Source organism: Zonotrichia leucophrys, chromosome 3 (genome assembly GCF_028769735.1).
Source record: "Zonotrichia leucophrys gambelii isolate GWCS_2022_RI chromosome 3, RI_Zleu_2.0, whole genome shotgun sequence".
NCBI classification, from domain to species: Eukaryota; Metazoa; Chordata; class Aves; order Passeriformes; family Passerellidae; genus Zonotrichia; species Zonotrichia leucophrys.
This window is the reverse complement of record NC_088172.1, coordinates 43,286,595-43,313,318: the sequence shown is the minus strand read 5'-3', so window position 1 is coordinate 43,313,318 and position 26,724 is coordinate 43,286,595. Positions and strand designations below refer to the sequence as shown.

The 26,724-nt window shown below is 34.9% G+C and overlaps 1 protein-coding gene across 4 annotated transcripts in view; it reads left to right on the top strand.

Moving 5' to 3' along the window:
• The window catches only part of TBC1D32 (TBC1 domain family member 32), a 76,130-nt gene extending 50,118 nt beyond the window's left edge, over positions 1-26,012 (top strand). For 3 of the 4 annotated variants that reach the window (XM_064707967.1, XM_064707966.1, XM_064707968.1), the window contains exons 27-34: positions 872-997; positions 7,637-7,720; positions 16,046-16,115; positions 16,917-17,032; positions 17,999-18,153; positions 19,576-19,716; positions 21,526-21,714; positions 23,988-26,012. In XM_064707967.1, the coding sequence (XP_064564037.1) occupies positions 872-997; positions 7,637-7,720; positions 16,046-16,115; positions 16,917-17,032; positions 17,999-18,153; positions 19,576-19,716; positions 21,526-21,714; positions 23,988-24,107 (1,001 nt within the window). In that variant the 3' untranslated portion in view covers positions 24,108-26,012. The remainder of the gene's footprint in view (positions 1-871; positions 998-7,636; positions 7,721-16,045; positions 16,116-16,916; positions 17,033-17,998; positions 18,154-19,575; positions 19,717-21,525; positions 21,715-23,987) is intronic. The other variant, XM_064707969.1, reaches the window with a different exon arrangement.
• Positions 26,013-26,724: the final 712 nt, after the last annotated feature.

The window sequence follows — 26,724 nt, the reverse complement described above, 5'->3', positions numbered from 1 at the left end:
TTTTGGGGTGCCCTGAATAGGGCCAGGAGTTGAACTCGATGATTCTGATGGGTCCCTTCCAACTTGGCTTATTCTGTGATTGTATAATAGAAAAGCAAAAGCCATGCACACAGGCAAAGCAAAATTAATTCACTGCATCCAGGTGGCAGGCAGGTGTTCAGCCATCTGCAGGAAAGCAGGACCCCATCACCTGTAATGGTTACTTAGGGAGACAAATGCAATCACAGAAATAATTAGGTTTGAAAAGACCTCAGATATCATTGAGTACTGCCTTTGAACACCACCATGTCACCAACCATGTCAGCATCACTCAGAATGTTCCTCCCCTTCCTTTGTCTTCCCCCGACTTTATATACTGACCATGTCATATGGTATACAATACCTCTTTGGTCAGTTTGGGTCCCCTGTCCCAGCTTTGTCTCCTCCCAGTTTCCCATGCACCCCCAGCCTCCTTGCTGGGGTAGCAGTAGGAAAGCAGAAAAGGCCAAATCTGTATAAGCTCTGCTCTGCTGACACAGATCTCTAGAACATCTCTAGATTATCACGTCTAGATTATCTGCAGCACAAATCCAAAGCATAGCCCCATACCAGCCGTCTGAAGAAAATTAATTCTAGCCCAGCCAAAATAAGCACAAAATCCTATCAGTAAATAGAATGTTTTGTATAAAGCAGAATGTCATCAGTTTTAGGACTGCTTCTCTGGTTTAATTGTCTTAGGAAAAGGCATATTTATGTAGTCTTTTCTTAAGAGGTCTGAAATACATGTGGCAATGGAGTTGGGGCTACATGATCTTTGAGGTCCCTTTCAACTCAAACTATTCTGTCAGTGTATGATCATTATAGAATAACACTAATTTTTCATTTCTTCTAGATAAAGATCTTGACAAGCTCTTAAAACTCTTAAGAAGTCCAGACAAGCCAACTGGGTGGGCAGAAATTTGTAGAAAACAGTTCTGCAAAGTCATGAAAACCAGACCAGATAGCATCAGTGGACCAAGTGAGTATGACTTAAGAAGTTTAACAAAGAAAGCAGACAAAAGACCAGTATTAAGCAACTAATTATTTTCATTGAGGAGTACATTATCTATACAAGTAGTCCATAATTCTGTGTTGATTAAGAAAATTATTTCAATGGTATTTTCCCAAGAAAGCAAGGTTTATGCATTTTATGTCCTATTTTTCACTTTACGACTATTATCCCTCTATGTTGTCAGTGAAACTTGACAGAGAAAGAGGGTTCAAATACAAGTCTTTGTTCCAGATCTTTAAAGGGTCCATTATTGAGATACTGAGAAAATGAAAATGAAAGCCTGAAAGAAAACAGACTTTTCTCAGAGACTAGTGAATGAGTTAACATGGGTTGGGAAATTATATTAATGGGCAATTTCTGCAAAAAAAAATCAGAATTAAACCATACTAAACATGAAAGAATTCATTCCTTCAGGTTTTTCTTAATTTTCATATGCATTTCTAATGAACAGTATGATCATGAAGTGCTATAGCTCAGTAAAAAGCCAAAGCAAAAACACAGATCATCGATATGACATAAATCATCTGAAGTAAGACATAATAATTCCCTTGTGATATATAAGCTTGTAGCCATAAAGAAGTGAAGTGTTCTCAGAAATTTCAGGCTTCTATTCCTATAGGAATTCTGATTATGGTCACTTGTTTACAGGTGCCCAAGGTTTCCCTTTATGTTATTTAGATAAGCAGTTAATACAACTTGCTGTTGCAAATCTCTTCAGATGTTCTGTATCTGCTTGGAGATATTTCAGAAGCAGCAAAATATCTGCAGCTTTGTGGTTTGAGACAACATCATGTTCGCTGAATCCACTTTACAAGAGACAGCTGTACTGCTGTGTATCTTTTGCAGCTTGAAAAGCTCTCCCAAATTTCAGAGGAGTGAGAGACTTTAGTCCAGATGCCCAGAAATCAAAATTTTCTCTATAGTTACAGATGGAGCAATCTCCATGGTTTACAGACAAAGATGTACACTTGTGCTTTCTTTACTGGGCCCATTCTAAGGGGGACTGACATTAACAGGAGTTAAACCAGAATGTAATGGGAGAAGATAACATTAGACTCAAGGACTGTATGGAGTAATGTGTATTGATTTGTTAAAAATATTCTGTGATCTGGTGTAAGGATTACCAGATGCTGAATCTATAGAACTTGCTTGAAATCCATCAAAAAATTCTTGAGCAAACTGTACAGTATCAATATCTGCAATTCACCCTTCCCATGTTGATTACTCTCCCATCAACTTGGTCAATACTTTTTTGCTAAATGCTCTGGTAATGCATTGCTTTTGAGATGGCCTTAGACTGGTGTTTTCTCTGCTAAAGCATGACCTCTGACTGTAGCTTTTAAGTAATTTCTGTTCTCAAACATCTAAATCTGTTTTTTGAAAGGCTTTATTGAACTGCTGAAAGGAGATACAAACCTTCCCAGGCTTGCATATCTTTTAATACATCAGGACTGAAAGTGTGGGAATTTTCTTGGTCTCCTAACACAAAACATTGTAGACAATCAGCTCCTACAGTCTGGTGTTCTAAGCACAATAAGCAGATGACAAAGACATTCTTCCAGTCATTCCTTCCATTAAGGTGCCACAGATCTGTGTGTGTTAGGGTGTATAGCTCCTTGTTTTCTTTGGGTCACTTACCAGCAAGAGAACCATGGGGAGAGCCTTTGGCCAGGTTATGTCTTGGCTTCTTTTGGACTACTCATTACAATATTTGTGGCCTCCCTCAAGTGTCTTTAGTACATCTAGAAAAGAACTTTCTGTGTATTTGCATCTAAGCTTTGGCAGAAAAAGCAGCAGGCCAATCAACTCCTCTGAATAAAACCTTAGGTTTATGTAGAAAGTTGTTATTCTGTATGAATCTAGGCTTAGCATAATGCATGTTCAAATAGTTCACATGACTGAGAGGTGGCTTGTGGTTTTGGTTTTTTTTTTCTCTTGAACCAGAATCTCATCTTGACTATTTCAGCCATGCCTTTTTCAATTATCTCCTCTTTTTTGTCCTTCAGATATGGCAGAATGTTGTTTTCTATTCCAGAAACTTCTTTTTTCATCTGTTCCCAGTTAACATTGTATCAGCATCTGACTTCTGGGCAGATTCAACATGCTTATTCCACTCCCCTTTTAGGAGACTTTAAACCCAAAGCAAAATAAATTAAGGGTGTTGCAGAGATTATATCAATTATATGCTAACATTTTTCCCTTCATAATAAGATATTCTGTCCCCAAATCCTATTCTTCTCAAGCTTTATATTCATATGTGATGTGGGTAGGGATAGTAAACTCGGCTAAAATTACTTGCTCCATAGAGTCTTTCAGATTTTCCATCACCTATCTCCCTGAGGATCTGGATTTAGATCTCCAATATTCTTTAGGACCTATTAATTTACCTCCAAATTGTTTTTTCTTAATAAAAACCAACCAACCAAGAAAAGAAAATACAGCAGCTCTTGAACTTGCATGTGAGAACTCACTGTAAAACAGGAATTTTCTCCAGCTTTTATAAATGAAATGTTTGATGGAAGCAGAGTGGTTACAGTAAACACAGTGTTCTGGAATCCTTTAATATTTTGTGAGCTCTGCATCATCTGAGATAGCTCTATCAAAACAGGTTGACAAAAAATACAGTGAGCCTTTGAGGCTGTGTTATTGTTTGTGATGTATGTGTGCTGCAGTCTTTAGCAATTGCAACAAAAAGTTGCAACTAACTGCAGGACTTTCCCCATAGGATAAAGAATCCATAACTGTTGTATGCTGTTGTAGTGGTTTTAGTTCAGGATAACAAAATGCTGATATTGTATTTTCAAAAGAAGTTTTTAGAATAATACAAATTAGATGTTTGTGTTTTTTATTTTTATGTCCTTGATTTTCCAAGGAAGCTTGTTAGAATTTGAGTGAAACAGTGGGTCTTTATGTTATGCAGAAAAAACAATTGCAGATCACAAATTCTTTTTTCTGACCCCCAAATCAGTTTGAGCCACTGTAAGCAGTGGCAAGTGAGTGCACATGAATGTCTGTGCAGGTGTGTAAAGATTTGGTTTGGTTCGAAGGGCTGTTTTTTTCCATTAATAAAGAAAATACTTGTATATTTGTATAACGTATGCAGTGTTCATCTCTAATGGAAGCACTGTCAGAATTTTTATTATCTTGTTTTCTTCTTTTCAGAGAAAATGTAGGTTGTTCATTTGTCATTTTAATGTACAATAATTGAAAGTCCTCCTTGTTCTTACCATGAGTAATGGTATTGCTAACTCTGTTTTTCATATACTTATTAAACTGAAGTATGGTTGATGGAGTTGAAAATTCTGACACTACTCTTGCAAAAATGTAATCTGTCCAACATATTCACTCTTGAATTTCTAGCCTCTAACAGAAGTCACAAAACCACAGAATCCCTTCCACTCAGCAGAGTTGGAAGAGACTGTCAAGGATAATTGAGTCCAACCCCTGGCCCTGCACAGGACCATCCCCAAGAGTCACACCTTGTGCCTGAGAGCAGAACTGCTGTTAAAAAAATCCTTTGTATTTTCTTTTAAACTCCTTTGAAACATCTGGATCATAGAACATGATTGTACACTACTTCTTCAAGGAAGAATAAAATCCTGGAGGAAAGTAGGCATTTTATAAGCATACTGCAGTAATTTAAGAAATTTAAAAGTATTTCTCTTTATTTTGTATATGATGGCACACACCAAAATTAAAATTATGTTTATTTTTTGTGTAAGAATTAAATTTCCATGAGATTATTTCTAGAATCTTAAAAACTTCAATAATAACACAGCCAAGCTACCATAATTTAAGAAAATCAACATTTTCACTGTGTTGGTAGACCACATAAACTTTACCTGAAAATTTCGACTTTTACAGCAATACTGACTGTATTATAAAGGAGCACAATGTACAATGAACCTGCCTAAATGTCTTTTTTCTAATTTTTCCAGTTAAATGAAGAATCACTGAACCAGTTTCTACAGTGATGTCCAAATGGCAGCTAAATGATATACTATTAAAAGAAAAAAATTAAAATAGCTACTTGTCATTTCACATGGACATTCCTTTGGAAAAGGCCGTGTCCTGTGAAAACCATTTATTTAAGTATTAACCACTTGTGTTTTGAGACACGTTCTTGTGTGTCTTCGTCTCTCAAACTTGATGAAAATATTTTCAAAGATCCTGATAGGCACTTAGATAAATACTTTCAAATGGTGGGAATGAATTTAGTGCTTGAATTTCAAAATATTACTTAACCATTGAACTCTCACTTCTGTTAACTCAAGCACTGAATTGAAGTATTCACCTGCTAGGTCAAGCATGTGGTTGCCTTAGGACAAAAAGAAAAAATGTACAATGTGCCAACTTGGTTTTAAATTTCCTGAATTATGGGATATTTTAGTCTTAACGTAGTTCTCATTTATTATTATAGTATGGCATATTTCAGTAATCACTGTACAAATAATCATACAGTAAATATATAGCTAATTACAAACTTAAAGTGTAATTTCTGCTTTTGGCTGTCTGCAGTTGCAGAAATAGACATGTTTGCTCATTTTACACAAATACTTGTTATATTGTTTGTGAGCCAAATTCCACTAAGCATATTAGTGAGGATTAGTGAGTTTATATATTCTTCAAAAAAGAATAAATTGTTACTCTTCTGTAAAGTAAATTGCTTTTTTTAGCCCCATGTGTTTTATTAACCGTGATTAAAAGTAGCTATGTTATGTTTAATTAGCAGTTTCATTTCACTGTAAAAGTGCATAAGAATATAAATTACACATGTAGGTTTTTAGTTTTAATTTAGTAGTCCTTTGCAATGCAAAATTAATTTTGTTACCATTGGAGTTAGAACTCTAACTGTAAATTCATGTTTAGTTGTTGTAGTGAAACTTCTTTAGCATTACCAAAACATAGCCTTTTAAAAACTTTTTTTTGGACTCATTCAGTATAATTTCTGTAAATATTTTAGGGAATTAATCAAGACAAAAAAGATTGTGATTTAATGTCAGTATGTTAGCTTAAAATAATTGGAAGAAGAATTAATTACTTTTATTATATCTTTTTTCTAATTGTTTTTCTGGCATAACAAGCATCAGAGTGTGGATGGAAATTCTGTCTTTCTCCTCCTCCTCATTTCCAAAAGAGCATGCACTGCTGTTTAACTGCTTGTGTCACTTTTCCTGTCATCGTGGCTCGCTCAGGAGGTTTCTGTCTTTCTCTGTTGCCCCCTCCACCTGCTCTGCCTCACTTGTGCTGCTGCGGCTGCTCCTACCGCTGTCTGCTTAAACAGTGTAGTAATACTGGTACCAGTGGTACTGGCTGTTCCTTATGGTCCCTTCCAACCCCTGCCATTCTATGGTTCTTTGAACTATTCAGTTCAAAAGCAGAAAACCCACCTGGGCAGTGGGTGCCTGGAGTTATGTGCAAGAATGGGGGAACAGGAGCTGAAGCTATATTGCTATTAGCTGGAAGTGCTGGGAGGGAAATGGTAACATGGTCTTTAAACAGGAAATCCCACAGGTGGCAGCAGTTGTTACTCTCTAAATAGACTCCCTTGCTTTCCATTCTTGTGAGAAGTATCAGTAGCATATCTGTATGCTTTTTATCCTCTTTATGGAGCCAAAAGCAGGTGTTTTAGGATAGCATTTACTTCTAAAAGAAGTTCATTGTTCCTATCCTAAATTCCTAATATGGCTTCCTCATGCAGGCCTCCTCTGTGCAGTTTGTGTAAAGGCTTCCTTGTAACCTTTGTTTAAACTTGTATGGTGTTGTGTTCACTTGCCATAGCCTCAGACTTGGGGAATTGAGGCATCAGGGACAGTTTGGATAATGATTTGTCAATGATAGGTGTTGCTAACTTCCTGGCTAACATCCTGTCAAGTTGCGAGATAAGATTGCCTCCATAGAGAACAGGTATCAGCATCGGGCTTAGCTGTGCAGTGCCCCCAGACACAAAGTTCCTTAGCAAGAACTGAAAAAGAACATTATGGTCATCATTAAATGCAGAATTTCCAAAATTAAATACTCCTATTGCATAAATTTAAGTGAATAATTTTTATCTTGTGATGGCATAGGTAGTTTTATATTGATGTTTGTTGGAAACAGCCCTTAAACTTCATGTGCTTTTGTTAGCATAATTTTGGGATGGTGTCAGCTTTTTGTTCTGTGTGGGTTGTTGAGTTTATTTGGGGTATTTGGTTGGTTGGTTGGTTTTGTGGTTTGTTCATTTTATTGTTTTCCTTTCCTGTCTCTATACACAGACAAATGTGGTGAGATATTATAGTTTAATTATAGTTAATTTTCATTTCATATTGAAACCATGTAACAAATTCTGAAGTAATCCGTGGAGGATATTAAGATAATATGAGATTCTCTTTCTGTTTACACTGAATATATTTTCAGTAAAGCTATTAAAATTTAATTTAAGTTAGGAATGGTGTTAGGAATGTAAAAGTGCAATGCATGTTTTGAGTTGTTTCCCCATAAAAATATGAATAAATATGCAGGAATTTAAATAGCTTTACTTTCCCATACATTGTCATTTAGTTAGGTGATGTAGTTCCATATTTTGTTTGTTGCCTCTAATTTTTAATGAGTTTTTACTTCTTGCAGTTTTGGCAGAATTAATTGAAAAGTTCGTGTCACATCTTTCTGAAAGCAAAACAGATTGTTATTTCAGCATGGGAAGCTATAAAGGTCAGTCTCCTAATAATTTATTGCCATGCAGCTTCTTCATATTTAAATTGCCTTTCTTCTAAATATATCTGTATCATTTTGGGGGTTGTTTAAAATGGTCTTTAACAGCTCAAAAATTCTCTACTTCACTGTTGGGAAATACCTCACTTTGGAGAAGAAAATTATGTGCTTGAGTGAACAGAACAGATAATTATTAGTGATGGGCTTTCACGTTTCTGTGTGTAAAATGGAAAGAGGAAGATGCAGAGCAGGTGAGGATGAGATTCAGAGTATTTGTTGACACCTATTATAAATGATTTGCAAAGCTGGTGGCATAAATATTTAAAATGGTGTAAGCAATCTGGCTCACCTTTGAAAGCCCCACAAAGGTATGCACTTTATATTGTATTAAGGGATATGTATTAAAGAACTGTTATTGTTGCCAGAGTGACCTGAGTGTTAGTTTTGTACAGATGTTGTGCTTACAGCCAGCAATAAAGGATGAATGATAACGTTGATTTATTCTGAGTGTAAATTAATGTGTTTTAATACTTTGAAGCACTGGTAAAATTAGAAGATTTAGAACCAATGTTAATATCTGCTGGAAGATGCACTTTCATTCTTCACTGTTTGTCTGTGACTCTTCTCTCAGGTTGTAGTTCAGCCATTTAGAGTACATTCTGTTACTAACTGTGGAGAATCAACTGCTTTGGGGAGTGTCTCTTGTTTATACTGATATTTTACTCTCCTATCCATAGTATGCAGATATAGTATCCTTGGAGACTTGGGGCCTGCCTTTGAAGTTTCAAAGCATAAAACCCCTTTAGAAATTTTAGAAGCTGTCTTTCTTTATATTTAGTGGCCTTTACCTTCCAAAAACTTGCTAACAGGATACCCTTAATTTCATTTGAGAATCTGTCTCTTTGCTTTATGAAGACAGTTGTTGATGAGACAGTTATTTCGATCACAATTTTATTTTTTCTTAAAAGACACTGATATCTTTGTCGAGGACAAGGTATTTGTCTTGTCTTACTTTTCAATTTCTCATGAGGCATAATGAACAATAAAGCAATTCCATTGACTCAAAAGGCTTGCTAATTACATATTTCTGAGACTTCCTAATTCAGATAATAATTTTGGTTGTTCCTTTAAAAGCTAAACATGTAAAAACTAACTAGATGAAGAAGAAAAATCTGACTCTGAATGGATGCCTTGCCCAGCAAAAACAGCAAGCCTGCTCTTCCTTAATTATGCTTCCATCTAATGTGAAAGACCTCCAAAGAGAAGGAGTAGGCCTTACTCCATTCCCTTACTCATCAAGTACCTTACTTTTAAACCACTCATCTCAATCTTCTGGTCAAAGCTGGGATTTAAAATACATTCAGCAAGGTTCAACTTAGATCTTCTATTTAGTTGATTTCACCACGAACCACTGATTAGACAGAGGTGGCATCCACTGCATTATTTATCTAAAATTTAATGTCAGCTTCGAAGAAAACAAAGTTTGAAAATCCCTAGATAATTGCAGGTTCAATTAATTATCTAGAATGAAAAATCCAAAAGAGTAGATACAAAACCAAAGATAACATAGTGAAAACCTCAGTTCTTGATTTTCTTGAGCCTTAAAGATTTTCTTTTAATGATAAACCAACTCTATCTAATATTTATTTTTGTATTTTCTGTATGAGGGGGTTTTTGGGTCTTATACAGACACTACTAGGCATTAATTCTGGAAAAGTTTGCCTGTTCGGTTATCAAATAAAGGTTCCAACAGTTAATGGGTTGTCTAAGAAAGAGTTTTTATGTGCAAATGCTTTTGATATTCCACGTGCTTTAATGAATAAAAGCTTGGAAATGGGAGAATAAGAAGTCTTCTCAAAAGTAGTCAGTAATCTGGTGGTAAGAGGTAGACAGAGGGCTGGTGATGCCCTGTTGAGTTCTTTCCCTGTCAGCAACAGCATTATCACAGACTTCTTTTGTGAAGAGTTCTCTAGCCCAGAAAAGAGTGTTGTTGTTCAGGTAAACACCATTTATCATCAAAGGTTTATTTTAACTTATATATGAAAACAGTTATTAAGTCTTCATAGCACCTTTTCCAGACAAGGTGTAGCCATAAGGGTTAACCAGGGAAGTTAGTTTAGGCCAATAACTTCATGCTAATTGACATGAAACAAAAGTCTAGCTCTAAAACTGAATCTGTGATCATATTCTAATTCTACTCTGAAACAGTAAAAGGACATGATTTTAGGAATGGGACATATAGCTAAAATTATGTTCATTTTGGGTTCTTTTTTACATCATAAAATAAATAGTATGGCCTTCCTATGAAGGGAGGGTGATGTGCATTGAGAACCCCGGATGCATCATGCTTCCTATGTTTGTACCAAAGGGACAACGAAACACACTCAAATCTTTATCAGACCTTATTTGTTTAAAATTAGATTTCTCACTGATTTAATAATGATAGGCCAGATTTCTATACATTTCCCAAGGTTTTCTGGTAGTTTTTGTGAAGCATTGCAATTGCTTCAAGGACAATTATTGAATGCCATGTTATTTCACAGTATTTCATATCCTCCTGTGAGAGCCATCTAACCTAAATCCTGAAACTAGTTACAGTAGAGACTTTTTTGGTATGAGGTAAAGCTAATGAGTTGTTAGAAGGTAACAAAATTAATTTGGGTCTGAGGAACTGAAAGATGGTTTCTAATAGTTGTTTCATTTCAATGAAGAGAAGTCACATTTTTCATGAAAGTGGATTCAGTACAGCACATAGATATTCAGCGTTTATCATGTTTCCTGAAATTAGAATTTGATTATCTTAAAAAAATGACAGCCTTGTAAACCTGTACCTAGTTGTAATTAGAATAACACAGTCATCCATCTGTTGTGGAACCCCTTAGGATTTCAGTCTCTTATAAAATTTGCAAATATGGAAAAATTAAATTAGATTGGGTTGTTACCATTTTCAAGATAAGAGAGAAGGAAAAAATATCTGATAAAAAACTATGCAGTTGCAATATTCAATTATAAACAGTAACACAAATCTTACATGAAGTTTACTTTCTGGTAGCAGCAACAATACTGCTGTGATGCTTATTCAGATGACTGAATCTGTGCATATGTTGATGATCTCTGTCTGTCCCCTTTCCTAGAATTAATAATTTCTAGTTTGCTTTTATTTTTTCTTTCTCCTTTATAAACCCTAAAACATTGAAAACCAAACCCTTGGTGCCTAGCTGTAATAGGTAATAAAATGGCAAGAAACTGAAATTTGCTGTAGTAGTAAATACCATTCATTATGTATTAGGTATACGAAGTTCCTAAAATAGCCTTTTCCCTTTCTGTTAGCAAATTCCAGTTCAATGTAACAGAAACGCTTTGTGAAAATGTCATCGTTTTCTCAAGGTTTAAACAACCCATTTATCAGAGAAATGTGAAGTCATCTAATGTATTGGTGTCTTGTGCTTCTTAACTGATCTCCATGATATGTTGCAGACCATGATGTGTTGCTGACACTTGGGACTGCTGCAATGTTTTGTGATCAGCGGGTTTTTTTTGGGAACTCTGCTTTTGCAGATGACCTTGCAGTCGAATCCTCTGTTTCCATTGGACTTTGTCTCTGAAACAGCTCTGCCATTTACTGGCAAAGGGACAGTAACTCTGGGATTTCAGGTCTTGGCCATAAAACTCAAATGTCATGGTGTGTTCCTTCTCCTAGATAAGCCTAAGTTCTCTGACTGCACAAAATCTCTAGGAGCTTTCTAGCATTTAATTAGCTCTTAATCTTCAGAGGGTCAGGTGTGTCAGGTAACAAACTGAGAAATTTTAAAAACACCAGGGGGAATGTATCAATATAGAGCTGTTCAGGAAGAGCAGCAAACGAGAAACACTGATTACAACCTGAAATTGTGCTGAAAGGGAAGGAGAAGGAAGGGAATTTTTCCATTCTTTCTGCATCATTTGATAAATTCACTTCTTCAAACTGTCCACCGTTTTGAAGATGCTGTTATCAGAAAGCATTTTACCCATTGCCAGTTTAGATAACTGGATGGAAAATGTGGTTCATTCTTAATGAAGCTGTTGCCAGAAACAGCTTGAAGCGTTTGAGATGATCATTACATAAGTTGAAGTTCTATATATCAATATTTTGGTCTTGTATTGTTATGACAAGAGTACTGATGGCATAACAAATACTTCAGATAGTCAAACTAGAATTGTGCATAAGGTTACCTCTGAGAAGTCATCACCATTCTCCGGCAGTCACTCTTGGATCTTGTTTACATTGTCTCCAATCCCACTTCAAATCCAACAAAAGTAATACTTTTCTTTGAAAAAGGATTATTTTGTAGACATTTCTAACAATGAATGTGAGGTCAGACTGTCAGAAGTGTTCTAGATGAGTAGCCTGGTTGAAGGAGGTGACATCATGAAGAAACAGTAGCAAAATGGCAGAACATATTATGGATAAAAAACTTGTAAATTTTGCTCTGCCACAAGTCTAAATAATGTTTAAAATAGAAAACTTTCATAAGAACATCAAAATGAGAAAGGATAGTTACTGGCATAGCATAAAGATTAATATTGACTGCTTGGATATCTGCCAATGGACAGGGTTAGTGTTTAGGTACCTGTTGAAGAGTAAGTGAAAACCTGCTGGTTTGTTAACAAAAATAATAAATCAAAGGAAAAAATTATGAGTTCCATAATTTCAGTTTATATGGACAAAGCCATAGACTAGAAATCTGATAGCAAATATACCTATATACTTCTAAGTATTTTAAAGCATTTGTGAGAATCATGCAGGTAGCTCTGTTTATCATGGTATTTTCAGCTGTTTGCAGAACCTTTGCTTAAATATTTTCTTTGAATCAAAAGTCTTTTTCATCCATAGAAAGAAACCTAATCTTTCTTATTGTCACTGAAGTTAAAATTTAGCATCCATTAGTATATTCCAAAAATTATTTATATAGACATAAAACCATTTTGCCTGGACACCAGGAACTGAAAGAGCTAAACCAGTGATGTGAGTGACAGCTTTAGAAATATTTTTTACTTAGGACAAAAGGGAAGCCAGTTGTGTCTTTGGTGTAACAACACTTTAAACAGGGAAATAAATTAAATATTATCCAAAGACCATACAAGTTACATGACATATGCTGTAAAGCTATTTCAGTTTAGCATCCTGTCATTTCAGTATGAATGCTATGTAGACCATTTTCTGAATTAACCACAGAAAAGCTTTGTCATGGTAAGAGGAAAAATTAGTAAGAAAGCAATCCTTAATATAAATTGTAAACTTAATTGAAGTGTAAGCTGATCAGAAAGAATGCCACAGGACTATGCATGTCAGTTTAATTTATGCTGGAGTGCTTATAGCTATAGACTGAGTTTAATAATTTAAAAAATCATGCCTCATGAGAGCCTCTTTTTGTGCCCCTGAATGTTATAAAACATTTTGAAAAGTGCTTCCCATTGAGGTGCTTTCTAAGAATTTTCTTAAATCTTAAATCAGCTCCTAGAGAATTTTGATATCATTCAAGACACCAGTTTAATTTTGGCTTCTGTTTTACAGTGTTTTTCATTTTTAAAGAAAAAAAGTGTGAAATATCTGTTCAGCATAGATTATTTTGCTTTAAGATAAATAAAAAGGAAGCTGCCAAAATATGTTGTTCATTCAATTTAATAACAGCCAGAGTGCTGTATCATTTTATTAATTCACAGTTCAGAGAGGTGGTCTGGCCTTTGACGATGAATGGCATTCTTATTTAGAGAACTGATTTTTCTCTATGCCTTTTTGTTATGAAGCCTTTTGTGTTTCAAGACAGTTATATCAGGTGTATTGAAAAATATTTGTCAAAGCATTTTTGTATAAAATTAACTCAGTGCATTAAATCAGATATATGGACATCATCACAATAGTACAGTCCAGCAAGAATGCTTTTTGTCCATGGATTGCAATATTCCACTTGTTTTTCATAGCATTTTTCTAAGTTTAATGGAGCATTTACTGTTTCTAGGTCCAGTTTTTAATTAGTGGAAAGTAGTCCTTTGTGTATTCTAAATGACTTTACAGTGTTCTTAGGTCTAGTCTTCCCAGTTTGTTAAGTAATAAACAAAAGGGAAAATAAAAACTTTTGACCCAGGACAAAGAACCACAATTTTTGCATTAGGAGGATACAGAGCTGCGATTATGTGGAATACAATGGTGTCTGAAAGCAAGAGGTTTTGCCTTGATAAGGTACTGTGTGCTAGAGAATTATTATTCAGTCCAGACTTCAAGTTAATTTTATCTTCCTTCACAATACAGAGAAAAATATAAGAAGTAAGTGTGGTGGAAAAAAAAAGCCCTTTCCAGCCACTAAGAAATTGTTACAATAGAGAAGTCAATGAAAATCAGTGAAGTCAGTTGTGTTCTTTTAATGTTAATGGACAATGAGCATTTAGTACTTGCTGTAAACTGTTACAGGGCGGACACTGGGGTCACACAGTGGGCTGTGACAGCTTTTCTTTGCTGGACTGGGAAACCTGCATTGCCACCCACAAGAGGATCAACCTCAAAGTGAAAGCAGGACTGCAATGGAGCTTAGAGGTCATTGCTGTCCTTGCCCTCTGCTGCCATTAAACTTGGTGGTGTTAGGACTGAATTAGTCATTAGCCACAGCCAACTCATTTAAATTCCCCCTATTTCCTAGGATGTATGTACGCTTCTTGCCTTCCCACTTGCACATACAAACTTGAAGATATATTGACTTCATATGGCAATTGCAGCCTGAGTAAACAGGTAACTTGGAACAGGAGCTGTAAAAAGTTATAAAAGTTTCAGTAATCTCCGTGGGGTTTTAACTGAAATACCCTGGGAAGTTAATTGTATTCTTCCAAAGATTGTGCTGCTGGTATGCTATGCAAAAGATATTTGAACTTCTGTTCTTTGGATTGCATAAAACCTCTCTGAATGTGTGTTTATTGTTTCAGTCCCGTCAGATTATTAAGATAATTTTATTCAAAGAGCAGTTGATATTTGTTATGTATAAATATATTGTCAAAGGTACAAGATTAACTTCTCACAATGCTAACACAAATTATTGTTCTCTGAAAAATATAAAACAGAGTGGGGTTTTATTCTTGCCGTACTTACTCTGCTGAATTTTATTGCTTCATTGTTGAGTGTATTTTGCTGTATTATTTTCTTCATAAAAATTTTGCCCTACTCCATCTGATATGAGCAGATTGAATCTTATTTTTTTGGGGTTTTGGTGGGATTTTTTTGTTTTGTTTCTTTGTTTGTTTTCTCTTTGAGTCCTTTCCTCCCTGAACTTAACTATTTCATCTTTACTACCTTAGTCCCTGTTTATGTGGCAGGAACATAGTCTTTACCTACATGAATAGTCAGGGAATCCTTCACTTTGATTTCTCTGTCTGAGGATATAGAAAAAATGCATAAGAAGTTACTGTGTGATTTGCTTAATTAGATTTTTACATTTATTGTTTACATGAAAATACTTTAACTTCTGCTGACGTATCTCTTATTTACATTTTAAACAAATGTTGTCAGTTAATAAGGGTTTTAATTTGTTTCATTTCTTTCTGGTTTTAAGCAGCACTTTCAAAGAAGTATATTCAAGGTTTATTCCCTGAGCTTTGTAACTCATAATATTATAAGACTGCAATTTTTATCTGTGATATAGTTATCTTAGATGATAACATGTACCTGATAGGGAAAATGCCCATTTAAAATTCAATTTAGAATTAAAAATTTTGAGGAAATGCTACAGCAGTGGTTGCTTTAAATCCTTATTTATTAATTTTTTCTAGCTTGGATTTTTAATTGAAACAACTGCGGAAAATGGGGCATATTTTACTATAGGAAAAAATTGCATGTAAATATAGGATTTAATTAATGTATTAAATCTATCAGTTTTAAAGTTTTCTGTGATTCATATCAGAATAGAATTTTTGTTAATAAAGTTGGAATTACAGCTAGGAAATTTTAAGGCCTCTGGAATGGTAGCAAGTGGAACAGAATAGGCTGCCTTGTCTGATTTCTAGGCCAGAAAGGATAAAGTTCTACTAAGATATGGGGCTGAAAAAGATGTTGCTTTCTCTAAATGTAATGATAACCATACCAACCATGAAGATTTTTTTAAAACAAGGGTGATTTTCATTTAAAAAAAAGTCTTGTGAAGAATGGAGACTTTTTATGACTCCTTTCCAAACACTGCCAAAATAATTTTGAATAGGAGACAATTCTCCAGAGTTGGTATTCATACACAGAAAGAGCTTTACATTAGCATTCAGTTCAAATCATATTTCTTGTAACAGTTTATTTAATTTATTTTGTTTTAGCCATGGATGCAGATGTGAAGAAAGAAAACCTTTCATCTGTGCAGCAGCTTGGTGTTGAAATGACAGTCAGGTACATGGTATTAAAGTATTTCCCTAGAGTGTTTCTAGGATTTGTTTGATTTTCATGGAATGACTTTAATAATACTTAATCCATCAACTCATTGCTTTATAGCATTTAATCTAAGATAAACTTTAAGAAAATGAATTCTAACTAGAATTGAAAAAGGTATTAGAACAGAATTAAATTATCTTTACAGTTTATGTATGTTATTATCCTCTATTTTTGTAAAGACTAATTGTAACGTGCTAGTAAGATTTACCATAAAATTGCATTATCCTAAATTATGTGTCTTTTTTTCCCTTGCATTACTTCTCTAAATGGTTCTGTTTAGCTAAGCTTAGTTATATGTCATTTAAACATTTTATTTGGCTGGGAATTTGCAGAGCTGTGATGAAGGAAAAGCTTAGATGTCTGTACTTCCACGGATTGCTATCTTTAGCATTATTGTTTGAATTCTGATTATAATAATTACACGCACAATAATGATATCGAATTCTAAATATTGTACGTGAAGAAACTGAGTTGTGTGTGATGGAGTACTTGCTCATCCCCACCACTGTCTCTAAAACTGAACTAAAGGGAATTTGGGTGAAGATTTGTAACAATGAGCAGCAGATGTTTGCTGTGAATCCTTTCTAGACAGAGCACAAGTTTTATTTCATGATCTATGTGTATATCTACAGCATAGTTTTAGTGATGAACAACTTTATGACAGCTTAACTTTTACAGGTTTATTAAATATGAGTTCTTCCTTTTTAAGAATTCAAACAATACTAAAGAGGGTTTTTTTTTTTACACTTTATGAAATAGATATGGAAAATACTTAAACTTGCTAAAAGAAGATGCTGAAAATGGGCTGTGTTTTGTGTTAAAGAATTGTGAGGAATTTCTGAAACAACAGCAAAGAACTGTGGTATCTTCACTTTGTATCCTTTCCTGATGGTGTAAGTTATATTGTCTAAAAATTTCAGTGGAATTTGAACTCCTGGTTTGTACTTTTAATAGAGGTGTAGGTGTGTTATGTTTATGGAAAGAAAAAGAAAATTAGAAGAGCACTTTTAAATTTTATAAAGTGAAATGCATTCCCAATGCACTTAGGAAAATGTTCACCCTTTTGTTCCCATACTTTGTTAGAAGTGCAAATCACATTCACTTTTGTCATCAACTGTTTTGGAGTGGGATCACATCTTTGAATGTGATAAAGAGCCTGCAGCGATGCACCTTTGAACATTAGTGAGTATTTGTGGTACTCCCACAATACCAACACTGTTAATGATACTGCCCATGTAGTGATAAGTGTGATAAGTGTAGTCAGATCAACAGCAGTGGTTAGACTTTTGGTTCTTCTGCATCTACCGTGGAACTTCCTGTTAAAAATATTGAAACCGATAATAGCTTTTCAAGCAGCTTTGATATATTATTCTCTGTTTAACTTGCATACCACTGTTAAATTATACTTTGGGTGTATTAGTCAGAATGTGCCAAATCTCATTTTTAAGGCTTTTTACGTTTTTTTTTTCCCCAATAATTTTAAGTCCTGTTTTATTCCTCCACTCTTCTCCTTTCTTGCACTTTATAAGCACACTCATTTTGGTGCGGATTTTTTTTGCATTTACTTGCTTTTTTGTTTACTTTTATTGATTTAGCTTTACTACATATGGACTGAAAAATTTTAGTATATGGGGAAAACAGCTTAAATTGTTTCTCTTAATTCAGTTTGAGAGACAACTGTGCCTTGATGCTGCCTTCTGTGCAGTTCTGTTCCCCTTGGTCATGCCTAACAACCCAGCTCCTGGCTCTGTGTGCAAGGACCTCGGAAGGAGGAGAGCTGTGGCTGCTGCAGGAGAGTGAGGAGGAGATCTCTGCCCAAGTTCCTTAACCTTCTTGTCCAGGCTGCTTGCAGGAGCACTATGCTGGTTATGACTGGTTTGCATCTTCTATCTTCCTCATAATGTCAGGGGACAGGGAGAGGACACTGATGTTTCTTCAGCAATTTTCATGTCTTCTTGCTTCAGCATTTCTCTGGCTACCAAGACTGCATTTATCCGTAAGAATTTATAACCTGTTTCTTTCTGAAATGCTCCTGTGAAAGTTTAAAAATGAGAGTTTATTAACCTCCTTAGGTTTTTTTTTTTATGGCAATTTTTTTGTTTGTTTGTTTAGTTTTCTAATGCATTATATTATCCCTAAGCCCCACTAGCTAAATACATGACCCTGAAAAATTAATGGAAAAATGTAGATCTGATACTTGCTCAAATTTTTGTTTAAAAGGAGAGAAGTAGCAAGTGCAGTGAAGACAATGTTAATGAATTTTAAAGCTGGCAGTAAAACAAACTTTGTTAGTGGCACTAAATTCTGTGTGAAGTCAGTGATACTGCTGAATGACCTTTTTTTTTTTTTTTAATTATCAGATTCCAGTAAGAGCAAGTCTGTCAATCTGATTTTTGGGGTTTTTTAGTGACAGTTTTGAAATTTACTTAATACATTTGAGTATATTTAGTAACTTTTAAAAATTATTACTGCACAAATACTGTATGATTGACAATTATAAATTGTAAGTATCTGGATTGAGGTTGTAATATAGGAAGCATCATTTCTATCTTTCATTATGGGAGTTTTCAGCTATTTAAAATAAAACCCTTTGTACATTGTCATGTTTTGAACATAAACTCTAAACTGTAGTAGAGACTTCCAGAGAACTCTGAGATACAAAAAGCACAGATTAGATTCTGTGTTTCTTCTGCATGGAGGCTTCTGTAGCAATACCAAGTGATCTGTCTTGTCACAAGGAGGAGTGATAATATCGGTCCATTCAGCACTGAATCTGGCCTGAGGTTGTTCCAACATAATGAAATTTGTGCTGAAATTTGCTTCACTTTGCTAGTGCTGAAAAACCACTGCTGCCAAGGATTCATTAGCTGGAACTGGGCATTGATATCCAGAGCCTTCCATAGTGATAAAACCTCTGCTCCTTTCGTGGTACATAATAGAATTTCACTCACAGCCTCCACAAATACTCCAAAGATATGTGCACACAAAAAATAAGCTGAAATACCATGAAGTTTTACTCCACCACAAAGTGAAGGAAAAATATTCAGTAGAAATCAATCTTTTTTTTTTTTAATTTCTATTCTCCTGTTTAAAATATAACAACAGTTTCTCCATCCCTGTTTTGACAATTAAAGCCTGTATACAATAAGGAGCTAGACTACTAATGCACAGTAACAATCAGGATATTTTCATTAACACTTTAATTACCCACATGTTTTTCTTGATGGAAGTACAACCTATTTTGTTTATCCTGTTTCCTGTCTCTAAAATAATCAGAATTACTTATCTTACATATATAAAGGGTATATTTTTATATATTGTTCTCAGCAAGGCATTAAAAACCAACACATTTCTGTAGTCTGTAATCCTGTTCCTCAATTTCATTGTTGATGATGATGATGATGTTGTTGTTAACCAGATGCACCTGCCTGTTACAACAGTGGAATATGGCATCCATCCAGTCTATTTTTGCAGCGCTCACCACGTTGAAATGTTGCTGAAAGCTGAGTTGCCCCTTGTCTGTTCAGCCTTCCACATGTCTGGTTTCACTCCATCCCAGGTAACCAATCAAAGTCTATTAAGTGATCATCAACCTATTGACTTAAATCTGCAAAATCAAGAACACTGAGGAACTACTGGCCATTTTTTTCTAAATGGCACTTGTGTGGTTATAAAACTGAGGGTAAGAGATAAAAACACATAGCGACTTATCTGAGTATCTGAAAATAGAAAGTGACTGACTCATAGAATAATACCAGTGTACGGGAGCTGATGACCTCTTATTACATGTTCATGAAGAAAAATTGATAAAAATAATATATAATAAATCCTTAGATTTAGCATTTAAACAAAATACCTTATTCCCTGGAACAATTATCTAAATCTTCCATAGTAGAGAAATGAGTAATTTGCAGTAATTATATACTAGGAAGCAGTTCCTGTGATATTAGAGAAAAAATAATTTTTTATGAGCTACTATAACTATTGCAATCAGGTAACACACTGTTCTTTCATATTAAAGAAGTGTTACAACAGCAGAATAATTATCTATAACACCAGCTTTCATTTTGCCTACTTACAACAATTGTTTGGTGGTATTGAAAGCTAAGGATGAAGCATTGTTTGTGAAGATTGCAGTCATGATGAAGGGTAAAGAACTCTGTGCAGTGAATTAAATTGTCCATGCAGAGGACATCTTGCCAGAGTGAGGAAGTGTACTGCTGTGCCAAGGCAAGAAAAATATTTTTCATCCTATGCCTTCAAAATTCCTTTTTGCTGCACGATTTGCAGCTGAAGAGACTCTAATGGGGCAGATGCCAGTGTGGTACGAACATTGCTTAAAGTAGTCATCTTGGGGTTTGGTTTTTTGGTGAGAAAAGAGTGGCAGATGAAGGAATTTATCTCAGCATAGGAATAAGGTGCTTGCAATAAGGTTCCTGTTTTAGGATGAAGAAAATACAAGGGGACAGTCACTCCTTCAGCTATTCTTGTGCAAGTTATACTATTTCATTTTTTAAATTGTGTGCACTCAGTAGTACACTAGATACTGTTCGAAACTGCTAATAATGATTTTTTTTCATTTATTTAATGAGCTACTGAAATACCACTTGTGGGTACCACTGTATCTTCTCTGTGATTTTGCAGTTTTACTGCAGCATTAAAAACAAACTCTGAACTGTAGAAACAATTCTGATGTATTTAAATGATTGTGTGCCTCAATAAATACCTCAAAACAGATTTACTGCCAGACTATGATTGTCATCTAATTGGAATTGTGGTAATTCTGCTGCATATTTTTAAACACTTTAAGGAATGATTATCAGAAGATTTGTGGTCTAGAACCAAATGAAATGTTCATTATACCTCTTAATACATTGTAATTTAGATCAGGGCAAAGGAGTCACTGTGTTCATACTCACTTCATTAAATGAAAGTGTGTTTTAGGGGAGGACCTAATGTTCATTTATAATGCATATAACTACTTTAATTGAAAGGAAAACCCATGTTGAACATGTCTTCATCACTGTCATTACCCTTCAGGACACATTTAAAACAAAATCTTGAAAAAAATCACTTTTTCTTTCATTGGGCTTTGAGTCTCAACCTCAGGAGGCGCTGGAATACATTCATACAAGTGAGCTGCATGGATACAGGCTGTAATGGTTAGTCTAACTCACTAGGAGTCTGTTAAAGGCTGTGCGTTAAAAATGGAGAATCTTGGCATCTTTTGTACTTTATCCCTTTTATTTTCATAGCTGGGGTAATGTTACAGGGAAAAGGTTCTGTAGTATAGAAAAGAGATAAAGCTGATTAATTATGACTGAATGTATAGAATGATTTAATGATATGTCATTTTATTCTTATCCAGATCTGTCTGCAATGGATAACTCAGTGTTTCTGGAATTACATGGATTGGAGTGAGATCTGTCACTATATTGCCATATGTATTTTCCTTGGTCCTGATTATCAGATATATATATGTATTTCTCTGTTCAGACACCTACAGCAAGACATCCTGAAGCACACAGAAGCCCGAGATCTTCAGGTTTTTCTGAAAGTAAGGGTTTCCTCATTTTTCAACTGCTGAGGAGAAGCAAAGCTCTGAATACTCAGGATATATACATTACTTAATCTGAAACTCTTTCTGAATTTCACTTAGTCATTTTAAACAAGTGAAATAATACTTTAATTTTATTTCTTCCCTAGCAGGAAATTGTGTATAGTATTTTCCAGAAAATAGTTTTCCTTCGTTTTTTTTTACTGAGCAATTTTGTTCATGAGCAAAGAAAATAGGCACATTAACTTGGGAGAGCATTTGACTCAGTTCTGTATATGTGGGCGCAATCTCACTGAACGAGGTGCTCTCCAGAAAGGTGGGTTTGCGCAGTTTTCTCTTGTCTCTGAAGCTTGTAGAGATGTGGCACAAAGCTGATCAAGGTGGTAGTTTGAAGAAATGCCAATTACCATACAACCAGCCTTGCAATTTCATATTCTTTCCCAATTATAAATTATGTTTGGGGTTTTTTGCAGGGTAGTGCATAGCTGTAGCTGCAGTCATAAATTGATAGGGTATCTTATTCTTCTTCACAGGGACATTTTTTGTCTTTTTTGCTAGTTTTTTTTCACCTGTCAAAATTTTTTTGTGAACTAGATATCTGCATCTTAGTCTGTCCCAAGAATAATAGTTTTCTGACTAGTTTTCATCCAACTAACATATGCTTAAATATGGAAAAGTATCTGAGCCAAATCAGCTTTCTTGAAAATGTTTGTTACACAGTCTAATGAATGTATTGTTTTGTTTTCCCTGTTTTTGGACAAAGTGTCTTAAAAGCTGTATCTTGATGGCATTGTTGGATAGAATATGTAAAATACAGAAGAAAGAAATTGTACATTGCCACATGTACAAACAGGCTAAAGGTTTGGCATGGTACTGTTAAATTAATGAGAAAAGAATGTAAATTAATGCAGTACTGGAACATCTGCAATTTATAGAGTGACTAGGGCAGAAAAAAAGGAGCATACTTAACTTTAACTCCTGCTATTGGTAAGTCTTAATTAATTAAAACAAAAAAAAAAATGAACTGTAGAATGGTTTGGGTTGGAAGGAACCTTAAACATCATCTAGTTCCAATCCATCTTCCACTACACTATTGAGCCTGGCCTTGAATACTACCACTGTGTTCCACAACTTCTTTTCAGTGCCTCACCATCCTCACAGTAAAGCTTTTCCTCATACGAAATCTAAACCTACCCTCTTTGAGTCTGAATCTGTTCCCCGTTGTTCTGTCACTACATGCCATTTAATTCCAGATATATGTGTGTGTATATAAATTTATATATATAATTTTATATTCTACCATAGTCAGCTTTCTCACAGTGCATGAGGAGCAACTTGGAAGGTAAAATCTTACTTTTGCTTTGCTTCTGTGTAGAGGAGAAGAAATATAAAGACTATTTTGAATTCCTGTTCAGATGCCAAAGTGCAGTTTTCCAAGCCTGAGTAGATGTTCTCAGGAGAATTCTATTTAGCAGAGATTCACAGCTAATACACCAGAGGTACAGCTTGTGTCCACAGAGACTGGCTCCAGAGAGTTTTTTTGCAGCACATGCTGCCAACATTGGTAATAATGATTAGTAGATGATGAGTACATAACAGTAACAAATTAACCCTTTTTACACTTAACCATTCTTCAGGATCCTGTGTTCTGTGGAGCATCCTCCTTATCCCTCCAATATAGTAGCCATGAGAAGGAATATTATCTATTTGTTTTCTGAGGGCAGTTCCTTTTACTCTGTGTTTTGGAATTAGTAAGAATTATTCACTTTTAGTAGTGCAGAACGGTTTGTTCTGGTTTTATTTAAGCACTTCATGAAAATCTTCTTTTATCATTGATTTAAAAAAATCCTCATCTCCTGTTTTTCTTTACAATCTAGCTGGATATAAAAGCCACACATAAATTTATGCCATGTACTGGTGTAGGCATCTTCTTTCAAAAGAATATTTTAGTACCTGGCTTTCCCTTCTTAAAGCTTACTTTCATTTCCTTAAAAATCTTCAATGAAATACTCTCCAGAAATTAGATAAACAACATCCCAGTGAAATGAAATTCTCTGATACCAAGTATGTAATTAGAAGAAAAAAAAACTGTCTGGAAGCAGATATTGCCAAATCTGTATTTCTAAATAAAACATAATAAAATCTATTTTAAACAGCCAGGCTCTGACAATCAGAAAAAAAATGAGCTATCTTTAGAAGCTTGGAATTCGTTAAATTGGAGGTTTCCTTTTTTTTTCCTAGCTAATAAATGCTTTCTCTGTGTATCTGTGCAGGAGGAAGCACTGCATGGATTTCGAGTCAGTGATTATTTAGACTACATGGAAAGCTTGGAGGAGCTCTACAGACCAATGCTGCTGAAAGACATGAGGAACATAAGAACACAGAACACATAGATGAAGCAAACAAGCACTTTATTTTACAGTTTTGATTACATCCTTTAAAAGGATGCTGATTGATTGATACCTCAGTCTCACCTAAAATCAGCCAGGCTGTTGAAATGTACATACTGTAAAATAAATAAGAAGTGTTTTCAGAATATAGTTTTTCAATAAGACATAGCCTACTTTTGATAACCCGAATTTACCAGACAGGTTATGTGCACAGCCTCATTTTCAGTTAGCAGAAGGCAGCTTCAGAAGCCACCTGTAGGATGCTGAAGTTTCTTCTTATAAAGCCTTGAACCTGTTCTCAACTCATTCTCTCTTTGTCATCTCCTTATAGCACTGTCCTAAAGCCTTCGTATTTTGCTTGGATCTGACAAAGGGATTTTTTCTTTAGAAACAACTGCTATTGTGTATTCATGCACAAGAAAAGTCAACAAATGGAGACCAAACTCTCTGTTCCAACTTTGTGGATAATATTGAGAAAATGGGATGTTTGAATACATGCAACGAAAAAAGACTTGATATTCCTGTCTTTAAAAAAAAACAAATAAATAGTTTTATGTAATAAAGCATTACTAACCTTTGTTGTGAATGAAATTAGAATCTTTATTATTTGGCCAAAAATAGGGAGGGAAAAATACTATGTTTTGTCAACAGCTGCAATAACATTTTTTTACAGAATGTCCATAATCTCAAACTTTTTTGGTTAGAAATTATTGATACAGTGTTTTGGAAGTCCCAACAGACACCACAAATGTTGAATTTAGATTTATCCAATATTGTTAACACATTCCTGGGAGAAAAACTAAAGATTACTGCAAAGTTCCTGAAAAACAACTTTGCTAGATAAAATGGTTATATATACGCTAATTGAGCCCATACTCAAATTCAAATTATAAAACACATTAGAACCTGCTGTGAAATTTCTGAAATTATATGCAACCTAAGAGTGAACATTGACAAAGGTTTTGCCACTAATTTCTACTTTCCTGACTGTGCATTTCATAAGTTCACAAGTTTAGTTTTTTTTCCTGTCTAGCCAAGATATGTTTTAAAAACTTTTCAATTTTGTGAACTGTGTTAGCTCACCTACATTAATAAAAGAGGCTGGCAAGTATGAGGAAGGAATTATGACAAGAACTGATAGAACCGAGTGCTTGCCTGACATTGAGGCCATTGAATGCTATGACTTACATGGTGTATATTCTTTTAACCTTAATAGCAGTTTCTCTTTTCTTAAATAACCTTATTTAGGCATATATCTCAAACCAAGAAACAACAAATAACAAACATCCACATGGTGAATAACACTTGAACACTAATATATACATATTTCTAGACAGACCATGGGTGATTAAATATCCATTATGAAGTAAGTCATCAGTTCCTTTAGCAGCAGCAGAAATTTTTCAGGAAAATAGGCCTTTGTGATAGGTATATAAGTAACCTAAGGACTCTTGCCATATCAATAGTTGTCATTTTGTATTCCTTGTCCCCCAACAAAGAAGAGAGAGGTACTGCAGAGCTGACCTTTAATAGTAATACCTTTCATCACTATTGCATAAAATTAATCCAAAGAGATCCAGTACACAATGACCAGAAAGGAAAGGCAGATACAAATAGTAGAAAGCAAACAGCCTGACTACCAAGCAATGCTACTGATAAAAGCAATTTTTGCTTTTCCAGCAATTCAATCGACTTCAGTTTTGCCATCTGCAAAACAGCTGCATTTTCTTACAGTCTGTATATGCTAAGATGATTAATTAGAGCACATCCATAAAATAGTTAATGCATGAAAATCTTATGTAAATGCTAAATCTTAATACCTGGTAATATTTTAAAATTCCATTGTGCCCTATGACAGAAACAGGACCTTGACACCTATTACAAGTAGACTGAAATAAAGCTTGAAGTGATGGGGAAACCAATGGCTTCTTCTTTAAATCAATAACAGTGTGAAAACAAATGACCATTTTAGCAACAGATACCTGAAGACATGCTCACATGCTATATTACCTCCAGTCTGAAAACTCCCTTATACAGCTTTGCTGGTATATATATATATATATATAAATTTCTCCATTCAGTTCCCTATTTTCTTTCAGGGAGCTATTCTACTGAGATGTAGACAGTTTCTATCTCAAAATATATTTGTATTTTTCTGGTTTCCTCTTCCAGATGCTTCTTCCTTGCTTTCCATCATGATTGTCTTTACCTCTGTCAGGCTTTTTCTCTCTTTTATTTTCAGCTGTCTCATTGTTCCCAATCCCCAGTGACAGCCCAAGCACTAAAGGATAAGAAGTATTTCCTTCCTTGTACCTAAAATGTGTAACTAAACTTGATTTAAAATAAACATAATGGTGCAAAACCCCCAAAACAAGACACTAAATAAATCCCCAACTTGGAAATCTGAGGAGGCGGTAGTAGGAAGACATGACCTTCCCAAATATGCTGTCAGCCGTCCTGACCCAGGCTCCTACTGGAGGAAACTGAGCTCTGCTGCATCTGCCTGTCTGTCCTATCCCCCTGACCATCACCTGGGATGCCATGCTGGATAGAAAGGTCTGCGTTGTTTCTAAAAGATATGTCATGTCCAAACTACCTCCTTTAGTCTGTGCAGCATGAG